Source organism: Labeo rohita, chromosome 25, assembly GCF_022985175.1.
Source record: "Labeo rohita strain BAU-BD-2019 chromosome 25, IGBB_LRoh.1.0, whole genome shotgun sequence".
Classification (NCBI taxonomy): domain Eukaryota; kingdom Metazoa; phylum Chordata; class Actinopteri; order Cypriniformes; family Cyprinidae; genus Labeo; species Labeo rohita.
In genome coordinates this window covers 28,937,392-28,953,880 of record NC_066893.1, presented here as the reverse complement: position 1 = coordinate 28,953,880, position 16,489 = coordinate 28,937,392, and the positions used below count along the sequence as shown (strand labels likewise).

General features: G+C 35.4%; 1 protein-coding gene across 1 annotated transcript in view; it reads right to left on the bottom strand.

Moving 5' to 3' along the window:
- LOC127156714 (A disintegrin and metalloproteinase with thrombospondin motifs 20) overlaps positions 1-16,489 on the bottom strand; it is a 163,979-nt gene that overhangs the window by 61,585 nt on the left and 85,905 nt on the right. The window contains exons 14-23 of the mRNA XM_051099736.1: positions 14,797-14,933; positions 14,569-14,686; positions 12,370-12,465; positions 11,882-12,048; positions 9,913-10,042; positions 9,696-9,822; positions 9,354-9,564; positions 4,185-4,349; positions 3,908-4,072; positions 3,709-3,828 (exon numbers count right to left, since the gene is read on the bottom strand). Coding sequence (XP_050955693.1) covers positions 3,709-3,828; positions 3,908-4,072; positions 4,185-4,349; positions 9,354-9,564; positions 9,696-9,822; positions 9,913-10,042; positions 11,882-12,048; positions 12,370-12,465; positions 14,569-14,686; positions 14,797-14,933 — 1,436 coding nt within the window. The remainder of the gene's footprint in view (positions 1-3,708; positions 3,829-3,907; positions 4,073-4,184; positions 4,350-9,353; positions 9,565-9,695; positions 9,823-9,912; positions 10,043-11,881; positions 12,049-12,369; positions 12,466-14,568; positions 14,687-14,796; positions 14,934-16,489) is intronic.

Sequence of the window (16,489 nt, the reverse complement as noted above, 5' to 3'; positions counted from 1 at the left end):
ACATGATCCTTCAGAAATCATTCTAATATGCTGATTTGCTGCTCAACAAACATTTATGATTATTTTACACAGTTGTGCTGCACAGTATTTTTGTGGAAACTGTGATATATTTCATTTTTCAGGAATCACAGATGAACAGAAAGTTCAAAAGAACAGCATTGTTAAATAAAACTATTATTTATTTATGCATGTATTTATTTATTTACAAAACTTAAATTTCAACAAAAACAACATTACAGAACAAAAACAAGTGGGGAATACAAAGAAAATTAAATAAAAATGACAATTTATTAAAAAATATTTCTATAATGCAGGATGTTTTCAAAGCTTTTTGAAGTGAGGATAATAGTAATCTGTAACGGTGGGAGTGAGACGAGAGACGAGCGGATCCATATGCATACTTTTATTAAAAGGACGTGACAAAGACATGGTCAGGCAGGCAGGGTCAAACAATGGCAGACAGGTGTATGGACGGCGAGACGAGAGTAATCCGTGATGGGCGAGGGTCAATCCAGCGGCGAACGTTATCCTTACGAGGGCTAGGCAGGAGAATGGTCAGACAGGCGAGAGTTCAAAACGAGATAACAAGACTAGGAGAATCAGCAGGACGGAAGAAGACAAAACAAAAGGGAACTAGACACAGGATACACAGAGAACGCTTTGTATGACTGTAAACACAATTCAATACTCGGCAGTGAGTGACAGGAAGACCGGGGCTTTTATAGTGTCTCTGATTGGACGCGGATGAAGTGCAATGGCTGATGGGGAATGTAGTCCGGGGTGTAGTGCAACAGTCCGTGTGTGTAAACAGAGTGAGTGACATCTGGTGGTGAGCGGACAGCAGGACACTGACCAGATTCGTAACATAAGCGTAAATATATCACAGTTGGGTTTAAATTTAACATATCTTGATTTTTGTGAATAAAATAAAATATTATTTAAATATATAAAGTTAGTTTATAAAACTAAAAATAAAAATGAAATCATACTTAAAACTAATAATAATACTTAAAAATAAAATAAAATAAAGATGAAAAATATTAGATGAAAAACTAATATTGAAAAAAAAAAAAAAAACATTTGCCTTGGCTACTAACTGTAATAAAGTGTATTAGTTTACAAAAATATTAGAAATAAAATAAAATAATAAAATGTAATAAAATATTAGATGGCAATTAACAGTAATAAAGTTAGTTTATTAGTGAGTTTATAAAACTATTAAAAATAAATTAATAAAATAAAATTTAATATCTTTTATATATATATATATATATATATATATATATATATATATATATACTAGCAAGTTATATAATATATAAAAAAAAAATTCAAACAAATAAAATTAGCTTAAGTTGAGGTATTAAATTGACCAAAAACAAATAAAAAATAATACCAAAACACATAATAACTTATTACTTAATAATTAATTATTGTTAAATAAAACTATTTATTTATTTATTTTTTACAAAAAAAAATATTTTTTACCAAAAAAACAGCATTACAGAATAAAAACAAATGAGGCAATACAAAGAAATTTAATAAATAAATAATAAATAAATATATATATTTTTTTAATTGTTCTATAATGCATGATGTTTTCAAAGTTTCTGAAGTGAGAAAACAGTAAGTGTAAAGTTTACAGTTAGTTTTAAATTTAAGATATCTTGCTTTTTTGTGAATAAAATATAATAAAATTATATAAAATTAACAACATTATTTAATAAAATTAAATTAAATATTAGATGGCAACTAACTGTAATAAAGTTAGTTTATTAGTTTATAAAATAAAGATATATTACATAAAAAAAAAAAATTAACTTAAAAACAAACTTGAAAAATAAAAAATTGGCCTTGGCAACTAGCTGTAATAAAGTTTATTAGTAGGAGAATAGGTTGTTCAATCACAGTCACGTGATTCTGAGGATGCGCGAAATGCAGCTGGAGGCCAGGAAGTGATTTTTCTCTATAGGAATCAATAGCAGAATCTCAAAATGACTGTGTTTTCAGTTGTTTATGGAAATCGGTCAAATCGAGAAAAGGTTTTTCATATCGTGTATGAACATCTGCTGTTGCGTAAGGTGGAAAAGGCAAGACACTGACTAAAAAAAATTGGGAAAAGTGGCTTGTAAAGCTGCGTCTGCGGTCAGGAGGAGAATCAGATAATGCTTGTGTGTGCGAATGGTTAATAAAAGATGAATAATATTAAGATATGAAGAAATATATAAATAGACACAGGGTGAGACAGTGAGAATTCACTCAATGCTAAATGCCACACGTACATACAATGCAAATAAGATATTATATCTGCAGTTGATGACAATTGAACCTTGTGAGATTGCGATAAATTGAAGTGAGTCACAGCTTTTTAGTGACTGTATGAAAGCGCTATTTGCTCGTTTTCTAGGCTATAACCAATTCAGAATTTGAAAACAATATATCCTGCATCCTTCATATAAATGTGGGAATCACTTTCGAAAGAGTTTGTTTGCTATCAGGCTTAGTTGCGTAGCTTATTTCCACCGCCTTGATGACAGACAACTGAGACAGCTATTTCAATTTAGTTGAAAAATCACTCCTCTTCGTAACATAAGGATCACATCCAACATATGTTGTGATTTTCTGTTTATATGTTTCTCTTGTACAGTACAGACTTTCGTTTCTCTACGTTTCTCTTGTACGGTAATAACGTTTGGCTGTTGGTCCTATTAGCAGCACGTAAAGCGAAACTTTTATTCAAATTCGGAACTGATTATATAGTAAGCGAACAAATAGCGCTTCCATGTAGTCACTAAAAAGCTGTCACTCACTACAATTCATTGCAATCTCACAATGTTCCGTTATAATCAATGACGCTCTCGAAACTACAAATATAATACCTTACATTGTGTCTACGTGCGGCGTTTAGCATTAGGTGAATTCTCACTGTCTCACACTGTGTATATTTATATATTTCTTTATTAATATCTTAACATATTATTAGATCTTTTCTTAACCATTTGCACACACAAGCATTATCCGACTCTCCTCCTGACCACTGACGGAGGTTTACAAGCCACTTTTTCCTGCGCTTTTCGGTCAATTCTTGCCTTTCCGCCCTTATGAACAGCAAATTTTCAGACATGACAAAAGATATTTTGTGGTTTCTCGGTTTGACCGATTTGAGCATCCATAAACAACACAAAACATAGGCATTTTTTACTTTCTGCTAGTGATTCCTATGGAGAAATATCACTTCCTGCCCTCCAACTGCATTGCGCGCCACAGCAATGACGTCATGTGCAAACAACCTATACAGAGAGAACAAATAAAATAAATAAATAAATAAAATTACAATTTATTGAAACATCGTTCATTTATTTGAAACAGAAATCTTTTATAACATAATAAATGTCACCTTTGATCAATTTAATGTATCCTTGATTAATAAAAGTATCAATTTTAAACTTTTATTTGAATTCTTGTACCAAACTTTTGAATGATTTCTGAAGGATCATGTGGCACTGAAGACTGAGTAATGATTCTTAAAATTCAGCTTTGATCACAAGAATAAATTACATTTTATAATATACTCACACAGAAAACACTTAAATTTTAATAATATTGCACAATTTTTACTTAATGTTTGATCAACAAAACGCAGCTTTTGTGAACACACAAGACATTTTTCCTAGTGCAGATGGTGGAAGTATTCCTGTTTTTACTCACCTGACTGTCTCGAGGTCTGGCGGCTGCGTTACACTCCCTGTCGTGCACCGTCTCGCCGTAAGCTCCCGACACACACCTGACCGCACGCATCTGATAGCCCTGACCGCAGCTCACCGTACACTACAACACCATCATTCACATTCAGAACGTCCAGTGACAAAAACTGACACGACAAAGGAACCGAACGTCTATTTCTCACCGGACTCCAGGCTCCGACCTGCCAGGACGCGCATTCGGGAAGCTCACAGCTGCCCACCGCCGAGGGTTTGGCGTTTGGGTCGCAGCGCTGCTCGTTCAGCTTCTCGTCTCCCAGAATGCAAAGCACCTGCCGGTGCCGGACGCCCTTGCCGCACGTCACCAGACACTGATGTGAACGGATGCACAAATGAACTGTAGGTTATGCTACTCAAGTCTCAAAGTACAGTGTTTTTCTAGAATATAAGTCACGTTTATGTATGCAAAACTTTGGTCAGTACCTCACTCCATTCGCTGGCGCTCCAGTCGGGACAGGGCACGTCGTTGCAGGGTTCGCTCAGGACTCTCTGCTGCTCGTTACACTCTCGCTCCACCAGCCTGCGGCCCAGATTGTTCATGCAGTACGCCTGCCGCGTCCGGACGCCGTGTCCGCAGCTCTTCGAGCACTGCAAACACAATCACACTGCATTACAAAACACGAAACAGCAGGAAAAATCAGGTGTGAATCTACAGATCCTTATATATTAACTTCACTTCTTCAGCTGTGATCTACTATTTACTATTTAAGATTATTATTATTCTTCTTCTGAGCCAAATTTTGGTATCTACCTCCTCTTAGACCTTTCAAGCTAGAACCACCAAACTCAGCCCAGATCTTCAGACTGGTCTGACTCGGTGTGCTGTATCTTTTCAGACTGATCCGGTTTACAGTTTTCATAAACCAGACTATCAAAGCCACCAAAAATCCCATAGACTTACATTGACAGAATGTTCAAATGAGCAACACTATTCAACACTTCCAAGAATCCACTGAGGCTCAATCAAGCTTCCCTTCTATGTACTATTTCTAATCCATTCAGACTCATTTAAGCTTCACTCTAATATTTCTAATATTTCTAATCTATCTAGCTATCTAAATCATGATAGCAACATGCTAGTAATTTGCTAATCATGCTAACAACGTGCTAGTAACATGCTAATCATGCTAACAACATGCTAATAACTTGCTAATCATGATAGAAACATACTAGCAACGTGCTAGTAACATGATAATCATGCTAACAACATGTTAATTATGTTAGAAACATGTTAACAAAATGCTAGTAACATGCTAATCATGTTAGAAACATGCTAACAACATGCTAATCAGCTTGCAGCATGCTAGTAACTTGCTAATCATGTTAGCAACATGCTAGTAACATGCTAATCATGCTATTAACTTGGTAATCATGCTAGCAACGTGCTAGTAACTTGGTAATCATGCTAACAACGTGCTAGTTACATGCTAATCATACTAGAAACATGGTAACAACATGCTAGTAACATGCTAATCATGCTAACAACGTGCTAGTTACATGTTAATCATACTAGAAACATGCTAACAACATGCTAGTAACATGCTAATCATGTGCGAAACATACTATCAACATGCTAATCAGGCTAATCATGCTAGCAACATGCTAGTAACTTGGTAATCATGCTAGCAACGTGCTAGTAACTTGGTAATCATGCTAGCAACGTGTTAGTTACATGCTAATCATACTAGAAACATGCTAACAACATGCTAGTAACTTTGTAATCATGCTAGCAATGTGCTAGTTACATGCTAATAATACTAGAAACATGCTAACAACATGTTAGTAACTTGCTAATCATGTTAGAAACATGCTAATCATGCTAGCATCATGCTAATAACTTGCTAATCATGCCAGAAACATGTTAGCAACTTGTTAATCATGCTGGAAACATGTTAACAACAAGCTAGTAACATGTTAGCCATGTTAGAAACATGCTAGTAACATGCTAATCATGTGCGAAACATGCTGTCAACATGCTAATCAGGCTAATCATGCTAACAAATTCTAGTAACTTGCAAATTATGCTAACAACATGCTAATCATGCTAACAACATTGTAATCAGCCTATAAAAATACAGGCAAAAAGCTAATCATGCTACAACATGTTAACAACATGTTAAATCATGTAAGCAATGTGTTAAATCATGCTAGCTGCTTTCATACTTTTACAACTGCTTCAAACTTTCAGGCTAGGCTTTCTCAAGACAACTTAAAGTTTGTTCTCAAACTTTACTCATCTAGTTTAAAGTTGAGACACTACAGGCAAAAACATTTTTTATGCTCTCACAATTAAGTGTTTGTATCATTACACCTGTAATGATTTTAATTACAGTACATATGTTTAAATGTTTGTTTCTCGACTTCAGCAGCTCTTAAACACCAAATCTTGTGTCTTCTCCCATTTGCATTTCCCATCTTTTTACAATGACTATCACTCTATATAGACTAATACAATCAGATACAACAATTTCTCAAATATTTATTACATCATAAGTTATACTGCTAATCATAACACTGACTTCAATGGTATGAGATGACGATGCTTTCAACTGATTTCCTATTAAACTGTCACCAACTGAACTGCAGAGCTCAAACTATTTTAAATATAGTGAATTAAACTACAATATCCATCATAATACACAACGTTTCCATCTAACAGTTAGCGGTTACCTCACCTGAATATGTTCGTAGATTTGTGTTGGCTGTTATCTTTGAAATGGAAAGAAAAGATGTTCAATTTGTGATACTTGTTCTCTTATTTCAGTTATTGTCATAAAACTAGCGAGCTAAGCCAGTAGTAGTACTGACATTGTCGTGTAAACATGGGTGAAGACGCCAAAGGCGGATGAATAGACAAATGAATCAATTGAGTGAATCATTTGCGTTGGAATCGCTCCGATTGATTCAAACACGTTACTTAGATCATTCAGTTAAAGCGAAAAAAAAACAGATGAAAAAAAGCATTCATTTTCGAATTTCGACATCGCTTGTAATGTTATTAAAAAGCACGCAGGAGTGGTGGATAAAACAGAGCTTTTCAAAACTCCGAATCAGTTAAACCATTGTATTACGTCACAAAATGAGTCACTGTTTCGAAGCGCTCCAATCGGATCGCGTCTCGCAAATCATTTGATTTGGAACTTCGGAGCGGGTTCGCGAATCATTTCGTGATTGAATATTTCGCTTCATTTTTCTTGGATCGGGACTTCGGAATGGTTTCGTAAATCTTTTGATTCAGAACAGGACTTCAAATCATGTATCACGAATCACTTGATTCGAAACTTTCGGAGCAGGTTCACGAATCATTTCGCAAATTGATTGATTCACGTGATTTGATTTAGACCGGAACTCTCGAGCGGTTTCACAAATCATTTCGTGAATTAAACTATTCGCGCTCCGAAGTCACGTTTTGAAATGATGGTTCGTGAATTATTATTCAGATGTGACATCGAAACACAGATAGCGAATCATTTGATTTCGATCGGAACTTCAGAGCGGTATAGCGCGCGGGATTTCGGAGCGGTTTCGGAATCGTTTGATTCAGATCGGAATTATTTCGCGAATTGAATGATTCGCGATCCGCCTTCTGAAGTCACGATCTGAAATGATTGTTCGCGAATCATTATTTAGATAGGACATCGGAAAGTGGATCGTGAATCATTTGATTTAGATCGGAACTTTGGAGTGGTTTCGTAAATCTTTTGATTCACATCGAAACTTCGGAACGGGCTCGCGAATCATTTCGCTAATCGAATGATTCGTGTCATTTGATTTAGATCAGAACTTCGGAGCGGTTTCGCGATTTTTTTTTTTTATTCAGATCGGGACTTTAAATCGCATATCATGATTCAGTTGATTTGGAACTTCGGACTGGGTTCGCGAATCATTTCGCGAATTGAATGATTCGCGTCATTTGATTTAAATCGTATTGGAGAGGTTTTTGGAATTTTTTGATTCAGATCGGAACTTCGGAGCGGGACTCGTGAATCATTTCAGGAATTGAACTGTGCTCTTTAGGTATGTTCTGAAATGGTGGTTCGCGAATCGTTATTCAGATCCGAATTTAGGAACGCAAATCATTTTATTCAGATCAGATTGGTGCGCGGATGGCGAATCTTTTCTAATTGTAATTTTCTAATATATATTGTATAACCACAAAATGGTTCATTTAACTACAAAACCATGGTTAATTTTTCCCTTTTTGTAATAAAACTATATGGTATTTTCATACGGTACGTGTTGCCATGTTAAAAAAAAAATATTTTCACATTAAGAGGACACATAGGATGAATATAGGGATGCAGTTTACACTGATTTACGATTGACAGAACTTTAAATAGTTTTCAGAGCCAGATTTTTGTTAATGTATGTGAAATTCAGCTAGCAGGAAACACAAATGATGTTATATTTTCCTATATTTTCTTTTGAGTAGTCAAACGTTTGACCTCTTTGTATTTAAGGAGGGAGCTACAGTTTCCAAAGTCAGACATTACTTGTTATGAGGGTGTTCATATTTCATTCACACTCATTTGCACAACATTTTAATCCTAGAAACATGTTAAAAATGTATTTTTTTGCGTCAATTGAAAGAATTTTCCCATAAGAGCGATAAAAAGAGAAATCCAAAATTCCATCTGAATTAAAACCTTTTTAATTATGGCTTGAGAAATCCAAAAGTTACGGTTTTCATAAAACCGAAGATTAAAAATCATAAAAATCCCATAGACTTACATTGATGAATGTTCAAATGAGCAACACTATTCAAACTCCAACTGACAAAATTCAAACTTAAACTCCCAGAATCCCTTTCTAATCCAATCAAACTCATTTAAACACATCTAATAAATCTAATCTATCTAATCATATCCATGTTAACAATATGCTAATCATGCTAGAATCATGCTAGTAACTTGCTAATCATGCTAGAAACATGTTAGCAACATGCCAGTAACTTGCTATTCATGCTAACTACATGCTAGCAATATGTTATCAACATGCTAGTCATGCTAGACACATGCTAGTAACTTGCTAAGCATTCTAGCAACATACTACTGACATGCTAATCATGCTAGAAACATGTTAATCATGCTAGTAACTTGCAAATCATGCTAGAAACATGCTAAACATGCTAGCATCAAGCTAGCAATTTGTTAATCATGCTACCAACATGCTAATCATGCTAGAAACATGCTACCAACATGCTAATCATGCTAACAACATGCTAATAACTTGCTAATCATGCTAACAACATGCTAGTGACATGTTAATCATGCCAACAACATGCTAATAACATGTTAATCATGCTGGAAACATGCTAGTAACATGCTAAGCATGCAAGGAATTGTGCTAACAACATGCTGGTAACATGCTAATCATGCTAGAAATGTGTTAACAACATGATAGTAACATGTTAATCATGCTGGAAACATGCTAGTATCTATCTAAGCTTTTAAAACTACTTTTTAAAATTTTTTTTAAACTTTCTGGTCTAGCTTTTCCAAGCCAACTTCAAAGTTTGTCTTGACAAAAAAAATATCTAGTTGTTATTATATTGAGCTCAGGGTGAAGAATAACAGCTGTAGTGCGCGTCACCTGAGACCAGGCGCTGTACTGCCAACTCTTGAGCAGACAGTCACCATGACATCCCTCTCGCGTCTGCGGTTTGGGCAGGTCTGCGCAGGCTCTGCCCTCCACGCGCTCACTCAGCCTCTTGTTCTGGCTGTAGCGCATGCACAGCACGTCCAGCGTGCGGTAACCCGGGCCGCACTTACTGGAACAATCGCTCCGGCCCGCAACGTGCCACCTGAGGACGACGGGGGAAAAACATTAAAACAGAGATTTTGGAGTCAGTGTTCAGTTCTGATTTGTGCAAAGTGTTTTTGTTTTGCTTATATATTTATTTCACTGCATTTTCTCCAAAAAATGTTCATGCACCTGAGTTCACAGTCAGTATTGCAGGGCTCCGTCGTGCCTCTGGGTCGAGGTAGATTCTCACATCTCTGCTCTGAAACCACCAAATGGTCACTCTTACGAACACACATGGCCTTCCGCCGCCGTTCACCTGCAGACAAACACACACAGATGAGGTATAGGTGATTTCCTTTCAGCTATAAAGGTGTTTAAGAACAGAAAACCGGCAAAAGCCCCAAACCTTGACATATGCGGCTGCACTCCTGCCAGGGGCCTGATGGATCCCACACAAACTGCTCCCTTTGCTCCTCGATAGGAATACTGAAGGAATATCTGACGTCAGGATTATACAGGTTTCCCACGCACAGAACCTGAGACGACAACAGATTATTAGACAGGAAGCCTGTAAATCTCCTTCAGATGAGGAAATTTCAGTGGTATTACACTGCAGGTATATTTTATAAAATTATTTTATTAATAAATTATTTTATTTATCAGTATTTTTCACTTTTTTTTGTCAGTAAACACATCTAAGTATTTTTAAATCAAGACATATTCTCTGAATAAATTCTAGTTCAGTTTTGGTACTATAAACCAAAACAACAACAACAAAAAAAGTAAAATATACAATATAAAATAAATAAATATTATAAATTAATATATTATAAATTTAGATTTTATATAAGTAATCTAAAATAAAAAAAATAAATAAATTAAATATTAAATATCAGTTTAATTAATTGCAAAAAAGCTAAAACAAATGTTTAAAAAAAATCGCATGAAAAACATTGTTTTTTACCTTGTCAACTGACTGAAATAAAGTTTAAGCTGAAGCATTAAAATGACTAAAATGGAAATAAAAATGAAGTAAAGCTACATATTTTAATTATTTGAAAAACCAAAATATATAAATTTATATTTTATTCTAAAAACACATTTTATATAAAATCATGGTTATTAATTGAATTAATCTAAAATAAAATAAAATATACATTTTTTGTATTTTTATTTATTTATGTATTTATTTATTTATTTATTTGTTGCCTTGGCAACTAACTGAAAAAACATAGTAAGTTGAAGCACTAAAATGACTTAAACTGAAATAAATAAAAATAAAAATTGTACAAAATTACATTTTATTTTATATAAAATCATTTCAATTAATCGAAAAGCTTAAATAAAATACAATTAATATTACATAAAGCTTTTTTGGCAACAAACTTAAATACTTGAGTTTAAGTTGAAATAAAAATAAAGCTACATATTTAATTTATTGGGGAAAAAAACTAATTTATAAATCTAAATTTTATTCTAAAAATACATTTAATATAAAATCATGGTTATTAATTGAATTAAGCTAAAATAAAATAAAATACACATTATTTATTTATTGATTTATTTATTTGCTTTGGCAACTAACTGAATAAAATAAAATAAATAAATAATAAACTGAAGCACTAAAATGACAAAGCAAAATAAATAAAAATAAAGCTTTTATTAAAACTAAAAATATTTTCATCAGTGTGTATATGTTTTTACAAAATTACACTCTATTTTTAGACAAAATCATTTAAATTAATTGAAAAAAGCTTAAATAAAATAAAATTAATATTACATAAAACTGTTTTGGCAACAAACTGAGTTTGAGTTTAAGTTACAAAACCTTAAAATATTTTTTTATAAACGTATATTTTATTTTTTAAATTATATTTTATTTTTATTTACAATCCAAAAATGACAAAAGCACGTAACAAAATACCAAAAATTACAATGAAAATGAAAACTAAAAATCTATAAATAAAAGCTCATCCAAAATATTAATAAAAATACAAAAGTACAGAAATAATACCAAAAATAACTAAATAATACTGGTCTTATTAACTTTTGGATTCGTAGGTAATTTGCCTATTAATTGTATTTTTACTGAAAACAAAGATACCAATAAAAACTTGCAGTGTGATTTTAACCCAGTGTTGCCAAGTGTAGCAGTTTTCCCATGGAATTGTGCTACCTTAACACTGTTGCCAGGTTGTTTTTCATGTTGCGGGTTGAAGCGACCCCAATAGTGTGAAATTTAGCAGGGGAACCCATCCAAAAAATGTGCATTTTACCCCCTGGAGTGCAGTTTTTACTGGGGGACCTATCAGAAATGCTATTTTATTTCATTGTGAGCTTCTTCAGATTGGCCATGTTTGGTGTCAATCACTTGCCTGCACCACAAGTTCCTCCTCGATCCGTTGCGTGCAGTTGATCCGCTCAACCGTGGTGTTGGATCCGCTGTACTCGATCTCTACTCCCTTAAAGGTGATTTCCCTTTTAAACATGGACACCACAAAGTTCCCGTTCAGCAGGAAGTTGGACTGACTGTCAGACAGAGCTGCGGATGAGAAAGATCAGATGTGGACAGTGAACCTCAGGTCACGTCTCATTCATCATCTGTGTGTGTGTTTGTGTTTATTTGGCCTTTTGACTTGAGTGTGAACAGCTACACAAACATCCTGGACACACTTTCTCACTTTCATTAGCACCTCAGCGTCTGTCAATCATCTGTCGTTCGCTTTCTCTTTGACCCCAAATTCCCAGAAGTCACCATTGTAATATCACAGCTGGTCTGGACATGTGCCATTGCAATGCCATGGTATTCTTCCTTTGAGTACTATGTACATATCATGGCATGTAAACATCTGTACTAACTCACCGAGGTAGTTATCATCTTCTGGTAATCCTGAGTAGCTGACCTGCTTTATATCGATGTTGGTTGCACCAGCAGGAATCCGAACCACAACGTTATAACCTACAACACAAGAGAATGATGAGACCGAGATCAGAAACTCCAGAGAGAAATGAGAGAGAGACAAGAAAAACACCAGAGTGAAGAGAATGAGATGAGAAACACCAGAGAGAGGTGAGAAAGAGATGAAAAACTCCATAGATCAAGGAGAAACAGATGAGAAACATCAGAGAGTGGTGAGAAGGAGATGAGAAACTCCAGAAAGTGGTGAGAAACAGATGAGAAACTCCACAGATCAATGAGAATGAGATGAGAAACACCAGAGAGCAATGAGAAACTGATGAGAAACACCAGAGAATGATGAGAATAAGATGAGAAACACCAGAGTGGTGAGAGGAGTGAGAAAACAGATGAGAGAAACTCCACAGATCAATGAGAATGAGATGAGAAACACAGATGAGAAACACCAGAGAATGATGAGAATAAGATGAGAAACACCAGAGAGAGGTGAGAAACAGATGAGAAACACCACAGATCAAGGAGAATAAGATGAGAAACACCAGAGAATGATGAGAAAGAGATGAGAAACTCCACAGATCACTGAGAAACAGATGAGAAACATCAGAGAGTGGTGAGAATGAGATGAGAAACTCCAGAAAGTGGTGAGAAACAGATGAGAAACACCAGAGAATGATGAGAAAGAGATGAAAAACTCCACAGATCACTGAGAAACAGATGAGAAGCATCAGAGAGTGGTGAGAAGGAGATGAGAAATACCAGAAAGTGGTGAGAAACAGGTGAGAAACTCCACAGATCAATGAGAATGAGATGAGAAACACCAGAGAGCAATGAGAAACTGATGAGAAACACCAGAGAATGATGAGAATAAGATGAGAAACACCAGAGAGAGGTGAGAAACAGATGAGAAACACCAGAGAATGATGAGAATAAGACGAGAAACACCAGAGAGAGGTGAGAAACAGATGAGAAACACCACAGATCAAAGAGAATAAGATGAGAAACACCAGAGAATGATGAGAATAAGATGAGAAACACCAGAGAGAGGTGAGAAACAGATGAGAAACACCAGAGAATGATGAGAATAAGACGAGAAACACCAGAGAGAGGTGAGAAACAGATGAGAAACACCACAGATCAAGGAGAATAAGATGAGAAACACCAGAGAATGATGAGAAAGAGATGAGAAACTCCACAGATCACTGAGAAACAGATGAGAAACATCAGAGAGTGGTGAGAATGAGATGAGAAACTCCAGAAAGTGGTGAGAAACAGATGAGAAACACCAGAGAATGATGAGAAAGAGATGAAAAACTCCACAGATCACTGAGAAACAGATGAGAAGCATCAGAGAGTGGTGAGAAGGAGATGAGAAATACCAGAAAGTGGTGAGAAACAGGTGAGAAACTCCACAGATCAATGAGAATGAGATGAGAAACACCAGAGAGCAATGAGAAACTGATGAGAAACACCAGAGAATGATGAGAATAAGATGAGAAACACCAGAGAGAGGTGAGAAACAGATGAGAAACACCACAGATCAAGGAGAATAAGATGAGAAACACCAGAGAATGATGAGAAAGAGATGAGAAACGCCACAGATCACTGAGAAACAGATGAGAAACACCAGAGAGTGGTGAGAATGAGATGAGAAACTCCAGAAAGTGGTGAGAAACAGATGAGAAACACCAGAGAGTGGTGAGAAGGAGATAAGAAATACCAGAAAGTGGTAAGAATGAGATGATAAACACCAGATAATGATGAGAAACAGATGAGAAACTCCACAGATCAAGGAGAATAAGATGAGAAACACCAGAGAGCGATGAGAAACAGATGAGAAACACCAGAGAATGATGAGAATAAGATGAGAAACTCCACAGATCAATGAGAAAGAGATGAGAAACACCAGAAAGCAATTAGAAAGAGATGAGAAAAACTAGAGATTGATGAGAAAGAGATGAAAAACACCAGAAAGCAATGAGAAAGAGATGAGAAACACCAGAGAGATTGAAGAAAAATGAAAAAAAAAAATTAAATAAAATAAAGGACAGAAGTAATTCCTGGTCGGTCATTTCCCAGTATTCACCTTACTACAAACCTTACAAAAGGCACGAGAGGTGGAGAGCAGAGCGGTCCATAGGATCTCACCGTATTGTGCGTTGTTGAAGGTTCCAGCGAGGGTCTTACATGAAGAGTTGTCTCCTCCACAGACGCCACACTTATCATTTCTCGCCTTTGAGTTCAAAACGTGATCACAACCTGCTTGCTATGATACACACACACAATAAGAATGTCAGTTTCCATTTGGTGCTCATCCAGTAGCATGGTAAATATCAAAGTACCACAGTATTATCATTTTTAGATGTTCTTTCATACCCGGCAGAGGCCTTGTACGCAGATATCATATGTGTCCGGTCCACACGGGGTTCCATCGACGACCCGATCCCTCAGCTGATAGTACGCCATCGTCCCCGCGGCACGACAAAAGAGTTTACAGCGATCCTTCATCAGAACTGACAAACAAAAGAGATGAGTGTGAGACTGATGAGTCTGTTTTTGGCATCATTTCAATATTATTTTGTAATTTCTCAATACTAGAGTTCAGTAGTTTGGGGTCAGTATGATTTTTTATAATAATGAGAAAGGAATGAGAAACACCAGAGAGTGATGAGAAACACCTGAAAATGATGAGAAAGAGATGAGAAACACCAGAGAAAAATGAGAAAGAGATTAGAAACACCAGAGAGTGATGAAAAAAGGGTTGAGAAATGGCAGAAAATAATGAGATGAGATGAGAAACACCAGAGAAAGAAAAAGATGAGAAACACCAGAGAGTGGTGAGAAACAGATGGGAGACACCAGAGAATGATGAGAATAAGATGAGAAATATCAGAAAATAATGAGAAAATATGAGACACACCAGAGAGACATGAGAAAAAGATAAGAAACACCTGAAAATGATGAGAAACACCAGAGAACACTGAGAAAGAGATGAGAAACACCCGGAAATGATGTGAAATAGATGAGAAACACCACAGAGTGATAAGAAAGAGATGAGAAACATCAGAAAGTGATGAGAAAGGGTTGAGAAATGCCAAAAAATAATGAGATGACCTGAGAAACACCAGAAAATAATGACAAAGTGATTAGAAATACCTGAGAGACTTGAGAAAGTGAAGAGAAACTAATGAGAAACATCAGAGAGTGGTGAGAAACAGATGAGAGACACCAGAGAATGATGAGAGAGAGATGAGAAATATCAGAAAATAATGAGAAAATATCAGAAAAGACATGAGAAAAAGATGAGAAACACCTGAAAATGATGAGAAACAGATGAGAAACACCAGAGAGTGATGAGAAAGGGTTGAGAAATGCCAGAAAATAATGAGAAAGATGAGAAACAGCAGAAAATAATCAGAAACAAAAGAGAGTTGATGAGAAACGATGAGAAACACCAGAGAAAGAGATTAGAAGCATCTGAGAGACTTGAGAAAATGAAGAGAAACTAATAATGAGAAACAATAATGAGAAAATATGAGAAATACTAGAGAGACATGAGAAAAAGATGAGAAACACCAGAGAGATCAGAAACACCTAAAAATGATGAGAAAGACATGAGAAACACCAGAGAAAAATGAGAAAGAGATGAGAAACACCAGAAAGTGATGAGAAAGGGTTGAGAAACAGCAGACAATAATGAGATGAGATGAGAAACAGGGGTGTAATGAAAAAGAGATGAGAAACACCAGAAAATAATGAGAAACAAAAGAGAGTTATGGGAAAGCGATGAGAAACACCAGAGAAAGATGAGAATGAGATGAGAAATATCGGAAAATAATGAGAAAATATGAGAAAGACCACAGAGACATGAGAAAAAGAGAAAGAGATGAGAAACAGGAGAGTAATGAAAAAGAGATGAGAAACACCAGAAAATGATGTGAAACAAATGAGAAACATCAGAAAACATTAATAAAAGATGAGAAACACCAGAGAAAAATGAGAAAGAGATTAGAAACACCAGAGGATGACGATAAACAGTTAAGCTACAGTGACAGGTCTGAAAATTATA